This window comes from Colobus angolensis, unplaced genomic scaffold (assembly GCF_000951035.1).
Source record: "Colobus angolensis palliatus isolate OR3802 unplaced genomic scaffold, Cang.pa_1.0 Scaffold7, whole genome shotgun sequence".
Lineage (NCBI taxonomy): Eukaryota > Metazoa > Chordata > Mammalia > Primates > Cercopithecidae > Colobus > Colobus angolensis.
The window spans coordinates 28,023,617-28,039,388 of NW_012120709.1; the positions used below are offsets into that span (position 1 = coordinate 28,023,617).

A 15,772-nucleotide genomic window follows, 5' to 3' on the forward strand; every position below is an offset into this window, starting at 1 on the left:
AGCAACCTCTGCCTCCCAGATTCAAGTGATTCTCCTGTCTCACTCTCCCGAGAAGCTGGGATTACAGGTGCCCACCACCATGCCTGGCTAACTTTTGTATTTTTAGTAGAGATGAACTTTCACCATGTTGGCCAGGCTGGTCTCAAACTCCCAAGCTCAGGTGATCTGCCCACCTCGGCCTCCCAAAGTGCTGGGATTACAGGTGTGAGCCACTGTACCTGGCTTCATGCTCCTTTTCTATTTGATTATTAGTGTTTTGATTATTGATTTCAAGGAGCTCTTTATATATTTGAGATTAGCCCTTTGGCTGTAATATGAGATAGATTGTATGTGTGTGTATTTATATTTCTATCTCCTAGTTTTTCATGTGTTTTTAGATTTTTACTAGTAATTTTAGTCCTCATTACGTGTAATGGTCCCAGAAGATGTAGATACTGCCTTTCTTTTAGTTCTCCATGTAAAGTGAAATGTCTTTTAGTTGGTATTGCTTCCTTAGTAATAGAGGATGGTAAAGATGGAGCTGGTATGTTGAGGAACCTTACAGCTGACCATCGTCAGACACCCATAGATTCTTGTTTATGTTTCCACAGAGGGTAGCTGTTTCTGACCCTTTTGCTATTTTCCTTGAGCAGAAGTTGTGGGATCTTAGTGAAATTATAACCACAGTCTCATCTAAGGACACCCTGTGCTCAAGGAAAACCATTAGAACTTTCTTTTGCTTGATTTGAATTTTCAGGGGAAAAATTGTTCTTTTATCTGTTTAAGAAACTATAAGAGGGCAAACCAGCAGAATTACTAGATAAGGGAACATACAATTTAGAAATTTTTAAGTTCTAAAATTATATTGTACCTTCTGCCTCTGTGTAGATATACAGATGTCTTGGGAGAAAGGACTGGTTCATCTCATTTAAGCTAATGACATGTCGGTTAGGGGATTTTAGGCTGTTTGCGGGATTTTTCCCCTTAGGTTTCCCCATAGTAAGTGAAAGTGTAATCTAGTCTGTCAGAGTAATGACATACATTTGTTCAACAATGCTTGGCAAGTTGGGAGCAGCAGGAGTGGGAAAGCTAATCATTTACATGGTCGGGAGCTGGAGATTGGCCAGACAGAACAGTGGAAGACCTGGAGGGGAGCTGAGGGGACTAAAGATACCCTGTGGAGTATCACTGAGGGATTTCAGGTGAGGCCAGGTGAGGCTGGTGACTGCTCAGAGGTAGAGCAAGGAGTAGAATTTCTCAATAAGGGCAAAGACAATAGAAAGTAGGTGTCAGTGAGTGTCAGACATTGGAAGTCTAAGTGATTGCAAAGTATAAGAACTTGTAGGTGGAGCAGCTTGCAGAAATGGGAGGTCCAAATATGGATTACGGAAGAATATCGGGATGAAAGTCATAGTTCTTTCTATCTCTAGGTGTTGCCTGCTGCTTTTGGCCAGGAAGGAATAATAGAGGTGAGCTGGGTCTCAAAATAGCTCAATAAAGGTTCCTTCCTCTGCCGTTTTAAAAATACCAAGCAGCCTCATTTTAATTTGCATATCCTCTGGCTAGAGGAAGTACTTTAATCAGTACTTCTAATTGTGGAAAAGAAGAGAACATGCCACCACCCGCCCACACATGCACACAGAGGATCTGATAATGAAGAATAGTTTTCTCCCACACTAGAACCAAGGCTGCTGGTTTCTCGGTTGCCCTAAGAATCCAGATTGTAGGGCAAAACTCAAGTCTTGCTCTCATTGTAAAAAGAAGCTCTTTTTTCATTGTTTTTTTTTGAGGCAGGGTGTTGCTCTGTTGCCCAGGCTGGAGTGCAGTGGCACAATCATGACTCACTCAGCCTCAAACTTCTAGGCTTCAATCCACCCACCTCAGCCTCCTGAGTAGCTGGGGTTACAGGTGTGCGCCAATGTGACTGGCTATTTTTAAATTTATGTTTTATAGAGGTGGAGTCTCACTATGTTGCCCAGGCTGGTCTCGAACTCTTGGGTTCAAATGGTCTGCCTCCCTACCCCGGCCTCAGCCTCCCAAAGTGTTGGGATTACAGGTGTGACCCACTGCACCTGGCAAAAGAGGCTCTTGTGTCTCTGTTTCTTATCTTCCTTTGTGGGAGGGGTAGGGGAGAATATGCTCTTGACGGTGTATCTCTGAAGGAATTTTAACACAATTACCTTCATTATTCTGAGAGCCATCATGCATATGGAACTGTATAAGGGCAATTACCTAACTGAGGCCTTCTGCCTTTCCTTGAGTCATCACTCTGTATTCTTACAAGACTATCTTCCCGACTTTTCCATTTATTTTTTCCATTTGCTGAATGGTTCCCATGGCCTTGGTGTTCTTGAGAATGTTAGGAGACCTGGAGCAGATGAATTGTCCTCTGAGCTGCTGTGTGGGGCTTCTTTGGGGAACACTGGCTCAGAAGTTCTTCTCCAAGGTAGTTTGGCCTGGTCATTCTATGTGTTCATTTTGGATTAGCTTCTCGAATTGCCCCACAGATCCAATGCAGAAAGTATCTCTTCAGCTAGGAATACTATAGGGTGAAAAGAAATCTAAGACATGATTTTCCAAGGCATCTATACTATGTCTAGGAAGCTCAGACAAATACATAATGGTGAACAATAAACTACAGTGTCTAAGAGGCATTACTGCGTAAAGGAATAAGACTGATTCTAAAAAGTCACCCAACTAAAGGGGTTTTATACCTTTGTTTGGAGTTCAAACTCATATGAAAGGCTTGGAATTGGGTGCTGCAGAGGGATGTTTTGCTAGTGTTGGGAGAAGAGAGGACAGCACTGAGGAAGGCTTCCTGGAAGATGAAGACTTGAACTGGATGACAGAGGAGAGTAGGAATTGGATGGAGGGATCAGAGTGTGTGCAGAGGGCATCTCTTCGTGGGAGTGTGGTGTTTGCAAAAGCACAGTGGGAGAAAGGTGTCCTCCGTTTCTGAAGGACATCAAGGAGATCAGTATGTGCGAGAAAGAGTTTGTGGAAGAGCCTCATGGGAGACGAAATGCACAGGCAGCTCCATATTACCTAGATCCGTGACATTGGCAGGGGACAGGGCAGAGACAGGGCAGCGTCCCTTGGAAGGATCAGGCTCAGAGGTTCACAGTGTGAACCTCTGTTCTTCAGAGGATGTAGCCCCTTGGGAAAACTCTCCTTCATTCCTCTGAGAGGCATAACTTGAGACCAGAAACTTGCTTACAGCTTCAAGCAGTCCCTTGCTTATTAATTTTGAAAAATTTTATCTTGTACTACTACTTTTTGCCCTTCCCAAGCAGGGCAGGGTTGCCTTGAGCGAAACCCAGGATGCTTTGAAAACAACATAAAACCCTTTACAAATGGCAATTTTGTCCCCTCCATCCTGAGTCAAGGAGTAACCAAAGGCATATGTTTGAGGCACGGAGAGGATCATCTGTAGGCCACACCATGGTAGGCCTAAATTCTGGCTGATTTTCCTCACTGCAAAGCCTCCGTACCTCTGGTAATTAAATGTGCAAATGATAACAACCTTTTTTTTTTTTTTTTTTTTTTTCCTGCCAGGGGAATTGATCCCTATGACAAACCAAATACCATCTACATTGAACGACATGAACCCTCTGGCTACTCCACCGTTTTCCGAAGTACAGATTTCTTCCAGACTCGGGAAAACCAGGAAGTGATCCTTGAGGAAGTGAGAGATTTTCAGCTTCGGGACAAGTACATGTTTGCTACAAAGGTGGTGGTAAGTTGAATGCACTAAAGAGTGAACTGTTTTTGAGTTTCCTTTGTGAAGTTTGGCATTCTGTGATTAAATAGGTGAGTTTGCATACACAGGAATTGGAAGGATGTGCTTGGGACAGATTGACTGAAGGATTCTCAACATTGACGACATTGACGAACATTCCCAAAGGGCTTGGCAGGTGCTAGGAAGTCAGAGGGGTGGAGAGGCCTAGGACAAACACTCCAAGTGGCTCTAGGCTCTAGGAATTTGGTTGTTTCCTGGTAGCCGAGCATTCTTGACAAAGACTATTTCTTTGAAATCCCTATGAAAAGAGCAAAGAATGGAGGGGGGAGGGTGGTTCAGTGGTTTCTTTCCTTTAATCCCACTGCCTGATTTCCTTTAAAGTTGGGCTGCTTTCTTTGAGATTTTTCAACACATGTTAATTTACATGGCTAATAGGATGTGTAGTCATTGGCTAGTGGGAGTTAATGCTCTAAGAAAAGCAGTAATTAAGCTTCCAGCTGTCAGTAAGTAGCTTAACTCTCAGCCTTTGGGAAAATCTTCCCCTTGATTTGATGTGTTGGAGCCAGATGCTGAAATGGCGGGCTTGCTCATTTAAAACCAGAGTTGATTACTTAACAGGACTTGTCTTGAAACTGTATCGAGTTCAGTCTTTATCACCCTGGTTGTAAAGGAAAAGAACCAGGCCCAGTCGAGGGCAGGTGGGGCTCTTATTTCTGGGAGGCTACTAGCTTACTTTCCTGATGGTGCCCTTCCCTTGTTGACTCAGGCTCTGTTGAAGGCCTTTGCTAACTGGGAGGTTGCTGTATTGTCTGTCACTGTTAACCTTAGAGACTGAAATCAGACGTAATGTTTTCCTTCAGGTTCCCATTTACTTCTATAATTGGTAGCAGGCCAGGTGGAAGTAGGTCAACCTTCTTGGTAGGATTTTAGGGTCAAGAGAGGACCTCCCCAGCAGGAAAAGCAGGGAATAAGGACAGAATGAGAAGAGAGATGTGGGTGGCTAAAGGCTAGAGGCATTTTCAGTTACACACCTTGCAAAATGTTCTGAAAAACCATTAGCCTATGGCAGTTTTTCTCTTCGGGCCATTTGCATTGATCCATAGACATCGGTTCACTGCCTTCCTACTTTGCTTGTCTCTTTCTCTATCTTTCTCTTAGGCACACATGCACAAATATGTACAGCAGCCCAGAAACATAAGCATCCTTGAATGACTTTGGGCAGGGATGGGGTGATGGGAACACACAGATGAGAAATCAGGCCCAAGCACTGGTGTCTTGTGACCAGTTGGACAGTCTTGAGTTTTCAGTATGGTCTAAAACCTTGTCTTCAGTTCTCCAGGGTTTATAGGCCTTTTCTGCCTTAGTTCCTTGGGCCTGGAGTTATTGTATGATTTTAATTCTGAACGCTAAAACACATTGGCTGACTGCCTGGTTTGTCCTCCTTTTTGTGTGAACCAGGGCAGGATGGATAGCTGTTGTGCATTTCTCTTAACTGGGTTATTCCTAGGTGTCACGGCCGAGAGTTTAAGTTATATCCCAGCTGGACCCGGCATGGTAGCTCATACCTGTAATCCTAGCACTTTGGGAGGCCAAGGTGGGTGGATCATTTGAGGTCAGTAGTTCGAGATGAGCCTGTTCAACATGGTGAAACCCCATCTCTACTAAAAATACAAAAATTAGGCTGGTGTGGTGGCACGTGCTTGTAATCCCAGCTACTCAGAAGGCTGAGGCAGGAGAATTGCTTGAAGTCGGAAGGGGAGGCTGCAGTGAGCCAAGATCATGCCATTGCACTCCAATCTGAGCAACAGAGCAAGACTCCATCTCAAAAAAAAAGAAAAAAGAAAAAAAGTTATATCCCAGCTGGAGCTTTCTGTGCCCTCCATTCCAATCTAACAGCTATGTCTGTTCTCCAGATGTATCTGATTTACAGAGTGCCTGTGGTGAGTTTTTAATTAAACCTAGCCAGTGGTAAGATTAGGGGTCATGTTTGTTTCCATCTCACTAATACAGTACCCAGTGCCTTGCACCATGGTACACAGCAGATGCGCAATGGAGTTGAATGAATGCCATGTTTGCCCACATAATTTAAAAAGTAGTCAGTTTTTAGAAATGTGGTGGGAGAGGTATTAAATTTTTGGTACTTTTATAGGCAACTCTTAACTCTCTGTATGGCTTATTTATTTATATGCTGTTGGTGGCGAAACTGTAGTTATGTGTTGGCTCCTCCTCCTGCACGTGGATGAGCCACCAGAGTCCAAGGTCAGTGGTGTTAGCAAGAGGATGTAGGTAAGATGAGTTGGGCCACCACTGAGAGGTGTTTCCCAAATTGTGGTCTTAGGAGTACCCACGTCAGCATCAGGCAAGGACAGCTGTTACAAGTGCAGATTGCAGGGCTCAAATGCACTTTTCCCCACAGTATCCCAAGGTCGTCTAAGAATCACCAGTTTGAGAAACTCTACCCTGAGCCTTCTACTACAGGCAGGTGCTTCGAATGACAGAGTTGTACTACTGTCTAGGGAATATTTCTCAAGGGATGGATTGATGAGAAAAGAAACACAACTGGCTGTGGACAGCACATAAAATATGTGCTTTCCTCCTTTTTATTGCATCAGACTGCTAAACCACAAGGATAAACAAAGTTGGCCTTGGTCAGATAATCCCCTCCCAGTAGGAGTGTTGAAACCTGCAAGTGTAACTTTTTATCTGGGATTTGCCTAGTTCTAAGGCTGCCTGAGCTTGGGGAATTCCAGCTGGCTTTAGTGTTAAATGAATTCAGATCAAATTGGGAAAATCAAAGAACTGATTTTAAAACTGCAGAAAGTTGGTTTTGTGTGATTAACTCTTTTGCTTCCTTCCAGCGCCGTGAATAATTACAGTCCTTTGCAAGTTACTGTTTCAGCCCCCTGGCTTCTGGACTGGAGCTGGTGTCCAGGTCTTCAGAACCTCCTGGTACCCTGTTGGCCTTGCGCTGGCTTTGTAATGTGCTTTGTATTTGTTGCCCTTAAGCTGTCTTGTTTAATTTTTATTCCTTTTTGACATAAAGTTCACTTATTTGTCTTCATAGTCTACATCAAAATGATAGGGCCATTAAAGAAACAATGACGTTCCTCTGTGATTTGTTAATTTGGTAATACACAACCGTGAGACTCTTTCAGTAGATAATAGTAATTGCCGAAAAGCTTGAGGTGGGTCAGGGTTAGCTACTCCCCTACAACCTCACAACCTCACTACCGGATTAAGATGATCGTGCGAGCCAGGCTCAGATATTTCTGGCACAAATGTGTATCAGTAAGCAAAGACATGATCTGTGGACTTGAAGTCTCTTCTGTGTCCTTACAGGTGATGCAGCCACCCATGCCTTGCATGCTGCACACGCTATGTTCTAGAGTGGATGCTAGGAAACTGTGGCCCACCACCTGTTTTTGTAAATGAAGTTTTACTGGGACACAGCCATACTCATTGCTTATGTGTGGTCTAAGGTTGCTTTCATGCCCCAGTGGTAGAGTTGCATAGTTAACTATACAGAGGCAGTATGGCTCCAAAAGCCGAAAATATCTATTATCTGAACCTTTACAGGTGGTTGTCTGACTACCTGTCGTTGCTGACTGTGCTGCTAGTTGTCTGTTACCCCTTCAGTTGGCATCAGGTAACTGGAATTGCAATGTCATGACAAGTCCCAGACATTATCCCAAAAGGTATAGGTTATGGGCCTCTCTCAGTTGTTATGCCCTGTTAATGACAGGATGGTATCTTTAGAATATTATGTCCAATTCAAGTATTTTGATGTCATGTCAATCTCCCAAGTGAAGGCCCATGTATATTTTCATGATTCTGACCAAGAAACCACCAATTTCACTATTGAAAACCAATTTTCAACCTTAAGCTAATTTAGTCTCTGATGTTGATCAGAGGTAACAGAAGAGTTTAGTAACTGCTGCAGGATGTTGTGGGCTTCTAGATGAGAAATCAGCTGACAAAACTGTGTTATGAATTATAGGATAACTGACCCAAACTAAATTACTTACATATTATTTTAACTATGTTACTTAAATGTATGCAAATATAAAGCTACATATAAGAACCTAATGCTTATAACTCTCATACACAATCAATAAAACCCAAACATTTACAGATTAAAAATAAAACTATAATACCAATACATTTCAAATTAATATTTGTTACAACTGTGTTCAGATACAATTCACATTCTACAAAATTTAACCTTTTTAACTGTACAATTCAGTGGTTTTTAGTATATTCATAAGGTTGTGCAATGATCATCATTACCTAATTCCAAATATTTTTATCACCCCCCAGAAGAAACCACATACCCATTACCATTACTTCCCTTTTCCTCCCTGATGCTGGTAATCACTAATCTAGTATCTTTACGGCTTTGCTTATCTTGGGCATTTTATGTAATAGAAATCATACAATTTGTGACTATATTAGTTCATTTTCATACTGCTATGAAGAAATGCCCTAGACTGGGTTATTTATAAAGAAAAGGAGGTTTAATAGACTCACAGTTCCACATGGCTGGAGAGGCCTCACAATCACGGCAGAAGGCGAAGGAGGAGCAAAGGCATGGCTTACATGGCAGCAGGCAAGAGAGCGTGTGCAGGGGAACTGCCCTTTATAAAACCATCAGATCTCGTGAGACTTACTCACTATGTTGAGAACAGCACGGGAGAACCCACCCCCATGATTCAGTTACCTCCCACCTGGTCCCTCCCATGACACGTGGGGATTATGGGGGAGCTACAATTCAAGATGAGATTTGGGTGGGGACAATAGCCAAACTATATCAGTGATGTTTTCTGACTGGTTTCTTTCACAGTATAATGTTTTCAGGTTTCATTTATATTGTAGCATGTATAATTACTTTAACCATTTTTAGTGGCTGACTAGTATTTGCAATGAATATAACATATTTTATTTATCCATCTATTAGTTGCTGGCCATTTGGCTTGTGTCTACTATTTCACTGTTACAAACAGTGCTGTTGTGAATGTTCCTGTGCAAGTTTGTGTGTGAACTTACGTTTTTAATTCTTGTTGGGTTTATACCTGGGAGCGTAACTACTGGGTCATGTGGCAATTCTTTTTTTTTTTTTCGGGACAGAGTCTTGCTGTGTCACCCAGGCTGGAGTTCGGTGGCACAATCTCGGCTCACTGCAAGCTCCCTGGGTTCACGCTATTCTCCTGCCTCAGCCTCCAAGTAGCTGGGACTACTGGTGCCTGCTGCCATGCCTGTCTAATTTTTTGTATTTTTTAGTAGAAACGGGGTTTCATCATGTTAGCCAGGGTGGTCTCGATCTCCTGACCTTGTGATCCGCCCACCTTGGCCTCCCTAAGTGCTGGGATTACAAGAGTGAGCCACTGTGCCCGGCTGACAATTCTGTTTAACTTTTTGAGAATTGGTCAAGTGGTTTTCCAAAACTATTGTACCATTTTATATTCCCACCAGAAATGTATTAGGGTGTAGTTTTCCCATATCCTTGTCAACATTTGTTGCTGTTTTTTGGATGATAGCCATCCCAGTTAAGTGTGAAGTGGTATCTAATGGTTTTAATTTGAATTCCTGATGGCTAAGGATGTTGAACATATGTTGAACATCTTTTCATGTGGCTGTTGGCCATTTGTATGTCTTTCTTGGACAGATGTCTATTCAAGTCCTTTGTCCATTTTTAAATTGGGTTCTTTTTTGTTGTTGAGTTATAGTAGTTCTTTTTTCTGTATATTCTTTATATACAAGTTACATGATTTGCAAATCTTTTCTGCCATTCCATGGTTTATCTTTTTACTTTCTTCTCTTTTTCAGCACTAAAGTTTTTATTTTTATTTTTTGAGTTGGGGGTCTTACTCTGTCACCCAGGCTGGAGTGCAGTGGAGCAATCATGGCTCACTGCAGCCGTGATCTTCGTGTGCTCAAGCAGTCCTCCTACCTCAGCCTCCTGAGTAGCTGGGACCACAGGCATGTGCCACCATCCTTGTTAATTTTTTTATTTTTTGTAAAGATGGGGTTTCATCATGTTGCCCAGGCTGGTCTCAAACTCCTGGGCTCAAGCAATCCTCCTATCTTGGCCACCCAAAGTGTTGGGATTACAGGCACGAGCCACCATGCCCAGCCTTGTTTTTAATTTTGATGAAGTTCAATTTATCAATTATTTTTTGTTGCCTGTGCTATTGTTATATCCAAGAAACTATTGCCTAATCTGAGGTCATGAAGATATACTTCCTTTTCCTTTAAGAGTTATGTAGTTTTAGCTCTTACAGTCTATGATTCATTTCATTTTCAATTAATTTTTTTTATCTAGTGTGAAGTAGTTATTTACCTTCATTCTTTTGTATGTGGATAACCAGTTGTCCCAGCACCATTTGTTGAAAAGGCTATACTTTTCCCTTGGTACCTTGGTTGAAAATTAATTTCTCATAAATGTGATAATTTATTTCTGGACCCCTTCTCTCTTTCTCTCTCTCTTTTTTTTTTTTTTTTTGAGACAGTTTTGCTGTCACCTAGGCTGGAATGTAGTGGCATGGTCATGGCTCACTGCAGCTTTGAACTCACAAGCTCAATGGTCCTCCCGCCCCAGCTTCCTGAGTAGCTGCAACTACAGGCATGCACCACTGTGCCTGGCTAAGTTTTTGAAGAGACAGGGTCTCACTATGTTGCCCAGGCCACTGCACTTGGCCTGTTTCTGGACTCTTAGTTCTATTCCATTAATCTATATGTCTATCCCTATGCCAACAGCACACTGTCTTGATTACTGTAGTTTTGTAATAAGTTTTGAATGTGATAAATTAAAACTCTCCAACTTCGTTCTTTTTCAGGATTGTATTGGCTATTCTTTCAATGTGTATTTAAGATCAGCTTGTCAATTTTTTGCCAAAACAACAACAACAACAAAAACCACAGATGGGGTTTTGATAGAGATTGATCTACAGATTCAACACAATTTGGAGAGTATTACCATTTCTCAATATATTATTCCATATTCTTCCATTTATTTAGGTTTTCTTTAATTTCTTTCAACTGGGTTTTCTGGTTTTCAGTGTACAAGTCCTGGACTTCTTTAGTTAAAAACTTCTCCTGGCTGGGCACGGTGGCTCACACCTGTAATTTCAGCACTTTGGGAGGCTGAGGTGGGCGGATAACAAGGTCAGGAGTTTGAGACGAGCCTGGCCAATATGGTGAGACCCTGTCTCTACTAAAAATACAAAAATTAGCTGGGTGTGGTGGGGTGCACCTGTAGTCCCAGCTACTCAGGAGGCTGAGGCAGAAGAATTGCTTGAACCCAGGAGACAGAGATTGCAGTGAGTTGAGATTGTGCCACTGCACTCCAGCCTGGGTGACAGAGTGAGGCTCCATCTCAAAAAAAAAAAAAAAAAAAGTTTCCTAAGTATCCTTTTTGGCTCCATTGTAAATGATTCTTTTCTTTATTTCATTTTCAGATTGTTCATTGCTAGTATGCAGAAACATGATTGATTTTTGTATTAGTGATCTTATATTCTCCAACCTTGCTGAACTTTATTAGTGCTAACTTTTTTGGTGTGTGGATTCCTTAGGATAATTCCTTAGGTCTGCTAAGAGAGACAACATCATCCTTTCATTCTTCCTTTCCAGTCTGGAGGCCTTTTATTTGTTTTTTTTTTTGTTTGTTTGTTTGTTTGTTTTGCCTAACTGCATTGGCTAGAACCTCTAGTAAAATGTTGACTAGGAGTGGAGACAGTAGGCATCTTGTCTTATTCCTGATCTTAGGGGAAATGCATTCAGTCTTATACCATTAAGTATGATTTTTAACTGTGGGCTTTTTCTAGATGCCCTTTACCAGTTTGAGAAAGGTTCCCTTCCATTCCTAGGTTGTTGAGTGTTTTTGTCATGAAAAAGTCTGGGATTTTGTCAGTGCTTTTTCTGTGTCAGTTGTGATATCATATGTTTCTTTTTTTCCTCCTTTAGTCTGTTAACATGGAATATTACACTGATGGATCATTCTCATATGCTAAACCAAGGCACATGTTTGAAATGAATCCCACATGCTCTTGGTTTATAATCATTTTTATCCTTTAATTTGTTTGGCAGAATTTGCCATCTTTGTGGGAAGTTTTCTGGTGACTCATTCAGTCTTTTTAGTTTTTAAAATTTATCTTTGGTTCAGTTTCAGTAGTTTGTATCTTTCTAGTAATTTGTTCATTTCTTCTAGGTTATTTAATTTTCAATTATTCATAGTATTCATTACTAATCTTCTTTTTTTTTTGTTTCTGTGAGGTTGTTAATGATGTTTCTTATTTCTTTCCTAATTTTAATAATTTGAGTCTTCCTTTCTTGGTAAGTCTAGCTTGTAGTCTGGTTTATTGAATTTTGTTAATCTTTTCAAAGAATCAGTATTTGAGTAATTTTCTTTATTCTTTTTCTCTTCTGTCTTTCATTTATTCCTACTCTAATCTTTGTATTTCTTGCATCGTGCTTGCTTTGGGCTTAGTTTGCCCTTATGTTTCTACATGCTTAAGGTGGATAGTCAGGTTATTGATTTGATATTTTTCTTCTTTTTTAATATAAGTGATTACGGGTATGCATTTTTCTCTAATCACTGCTTTAGCTGCATTTCATATGCTTATGTTTTCATTTTCATTCATCTTAAAGTATTTTCTAATGACCCTTGTGATTCCTTTTGACCCACTGATGATTTTTGAATGTGTTGTTTAATTTCAATATATTTGTGAATTTCCTTGTCTTTTTGGTTTCTCATTTTATCCCATTATGATCACAGAATGTATTTTATATGGTTTCAGTTCTTTTTAAATGTATTGAGGCTTATTTTAATCCTTAACATCTGTTATCCTTGAGAATATGGCTGAACATGTGAAATGAAAGATGTGCTTTGAGAAGAATGTGTATTCTGCTGTTGTCGGGTATTATGTTCTAGAAATGTTTATTAAATCTACTTGGTTGATGGTGATGTTCAGTTTATCTTTTTCCTTTTCTGCCTCGTTCTATATTGAAGATGGGAAAATCTTTAACTGCTGAAATCTCTAACTATTATCGTCTTGAATTATTTATTTCTCCCTTCAATTGTGGCAGTTTTCCCTCATGTGCTTTGGAGTTCTGTTGTTAGGTGCGTATATGTTTATGATTGTTAATTCTTCTAGATTGACACTTTTATCATTATTAAATGTCCTTCCTTGTCTCTAGTAACTATTTTTTGTCTTAAATTCTGTTTTGACTATTATTATAGCTATTCTTCTTTTCTTCTGGGTACAGTTAACATGGTGTGTTAGTCCGTTTTCATGCTGCTATTAAAGACATACCCAACACTGGGCAATTTACAAAAAAGGTTTATAATGGACTTATAGTCCCACATGGCTGGGGAAGCCTCACAATCACAGTGGAAGGCAAGCAGGAGCAAGTCATGTCTTCATGGATGGCAGCAGGCAAAGAGAGCTTGTGCAGGAAAACCCCTCATTTTAAAAACCATCAGACCTCATGAGACTTATTCACTATCAGGAGAACAGTGATAATAACACTATCACGGAAAAGACCTGCCTCCATGATTCAATTACCACCCCCCGGTGGGAATTCCAGATGAGATTTGGGTGGGGACGCAGCCAAACCATGTCACAGAGCATATCATTTTCTCATCCTTGTAGTTTCAGTCTATTTGTATCTTTGAATCCTTGTAAATAGCATATGGTTGTGTCAGGTCTTTTATGCATTCTTTAGATATCTGCCTTTTGATTAGGGTGTTTAATTCACCTACATTTAATGTAATTACTAAAGGTAGACTACATACCTGCTATTGCTGTTTGCTTTCTATATTCCTCATAGGTTTTTTTTTTTTTTTTTGGTTCCTCTATTACTTCATTACTGCCTTCTTTTATATTAAATGCAGATTTTCTAGGGTAGCATTTAAATTCCCTTGTACCTTCTTTCACTAAATTTTTCCCAGGTGTTTTCTTCATCTGTGCTTTGGGGAGTATAATAAATATCTTAATTTATGAAATCTAATTTGGATTAATAACAATGTAACTTCAGTAGTGTACAAAATCTTTGTCATTATATAGCTTTATTGTGTCCCTGCTTTTGTGCTATTATTGTCTCATCTTTATATGCTTAAAGCCCATCAGTAGAGTTTTAGTCTAATTGAGGACTCCTTATATAAGATGAGTCATTTTTCTTTTGCTGCTTTCCAAGGTTCTTTATCTTTGGCTTTCAACAGTTTTACTATGGTGTGCCTGGGTATGGGTCTCTGAGATTATCCTTTTAGGAATTCATTGAGCTTACTGGATTTATGTTTTTCATCAAATTTGGGGAGTTTTGGGTCATTATTTCTTCAAATATTCTTTCTCCTTTATTCTGTCATCTCATCAGTGACTTCAGTAATTTGTATGTCAGGACACTTGATGGTGTTTCCTGGTTCTTTTAGGCTCTGTTTATTTTTAACTTTTTTTTTTGGCCAGACTAGATATCTCAATTGACATGTCTTAAAGTTGACTGCTTTTTTATTTTCCTGGTTCAAATCTGCTGTTGAACACCTCTACTAAATTTTTCTTTTGATTTATTATACTTTTCAACTCCCAAATTTCTATTTGCTTGTTTTTTTTAAAATTTTTTTATTTCTTTATTGATATTCTCTATTTGATGAGGCATTGTTCTCATACTGTCCTTTCATACTTTATACATGATTTCTTTTAGTCCTTTGAACATATTTATGATAGCTTATTGAATTTTTTTTTTTTACTTAGTCTAATGTCTGAGCTTTTAAGGACAATTTCTACTGACTACTCTTTTTGCTTGTGTATAGGCTATACTTTGTTGTTTCTTCACTTGTCCTGTGATTTTTTTATTGAAAACTGGACATTTTAAATGATGTGGCAGCTCCACACCACTGACACCCCGTCCTCAGGGTTTTGTGTTGTTGCTATTTGTTGTTGTTTTTGTTCAGGGAGTTTCCTATACTGCTATCAAGTTTGTGTTCTTTATTGTTATTGCTACCGAAGTATCTCAAAATTTAGCTTATTGGTCAGCTGATGATAAGACAGAGATTTTCTTAAACACTTTGAACCACTAAGTCCTTCAGCCTTTGCTGATGGCCTCTGGGTGTGTGTTTGGGTATACCTTCAATGCTTTGGCAGGCAGTTTATAACTCTGTCCTAGCCTTCACTTCCTGCTTACGTAGAGCTTCAAGATTAGCTGGAGGTAAGAGATTAGACCCTGTTCATTTCTTTCTTGAGCATACTCACAGCTCTTATGTGCTTGACCTTGTGGAGTCCCAGGAATATTCTAGAGCTTATTGAAGTCTCCTAAGGGCATCTTCTTCCCCAGTTTTTCCTTTTAAGCTTTTTAGTTAGCCTCTTTTCATTCCCAATTGGTAATACTGTCTTCAGCAGTTATGATGATAAGCATTTGCTAGTTTTTATTCACTGTTTTCAGTAAATATCTTGGCTGGCTATAAGGCTGTCTATATCATGAACCAAGTCAGGCTATATAAAGAGAAGAGCTGATAATGCAGCTTTCCTGTGAGCCCCCAGACAGGTCAGGCTTTTTGGGAACTCCAGACCTGTTCTGTCCTCTCCAGTGGCTGCTAGGCTGCTGTTTTTCACAGCTATTGTAGATGTGAGGCTGTGGGTTTCCAAGGCTACCAAAGAGCTAGAGAGAGGGGGATGGGATTAGGGCAAATGGAAACATCACAAAGCTGGCTATTTTTGCCAAGATTCAGCCATTGTTCTTGAATAAATGTGCCTTGAATTTTTGCAACTCTTTATTTCATTTGCAGAATTGTGAAAAAGTTGATTTTGAAGATTTTTGTCAGTGTTTTTCTTGCTTTTATGGATGAGTATATTTTTAGAGTTCCTAGAAATGCTTCCAATTAATATTAACTTTGTAAACTTTATTATAGGCATTTTCCAACCTACACGAAAGAACAGTTAATGCTGATATGACCTCCCCATGTGCCCTCATTCAGCTTCAATATTACTTACCTACATTTGCCAACCTCTCCTTAGCTATCTACTCACTCCTTTTTACCCCCTGGAATATCCCAGATGTTGGGTTTTA

General features: G+C 40.0%; 1 protein-coding gene across 1 annotated transcript in view; it reads left to right on the forward strand.

The window, feature by feature from the left end:
* SORL1 (sortilin-related receptor, L(DLR class) A repeats containing) overlaps window positions 1–15,772 on the forward strand; it is a 161,888-nt gene that overhangs the window by 22,563 nt on the left and 123,553 nt on the right. Inside the window, exon 6 of the mRNA XM_011926987.1 lies at window positions 3,535–3,715. Within this exon, the coding sequence (XP_011782377.1) occupies window positions 3,535–3,715 (181 nt within the window). The remainder of the gene's footprint in view (window positions 1–3,534; window positions 3,716–15,772) is intronic.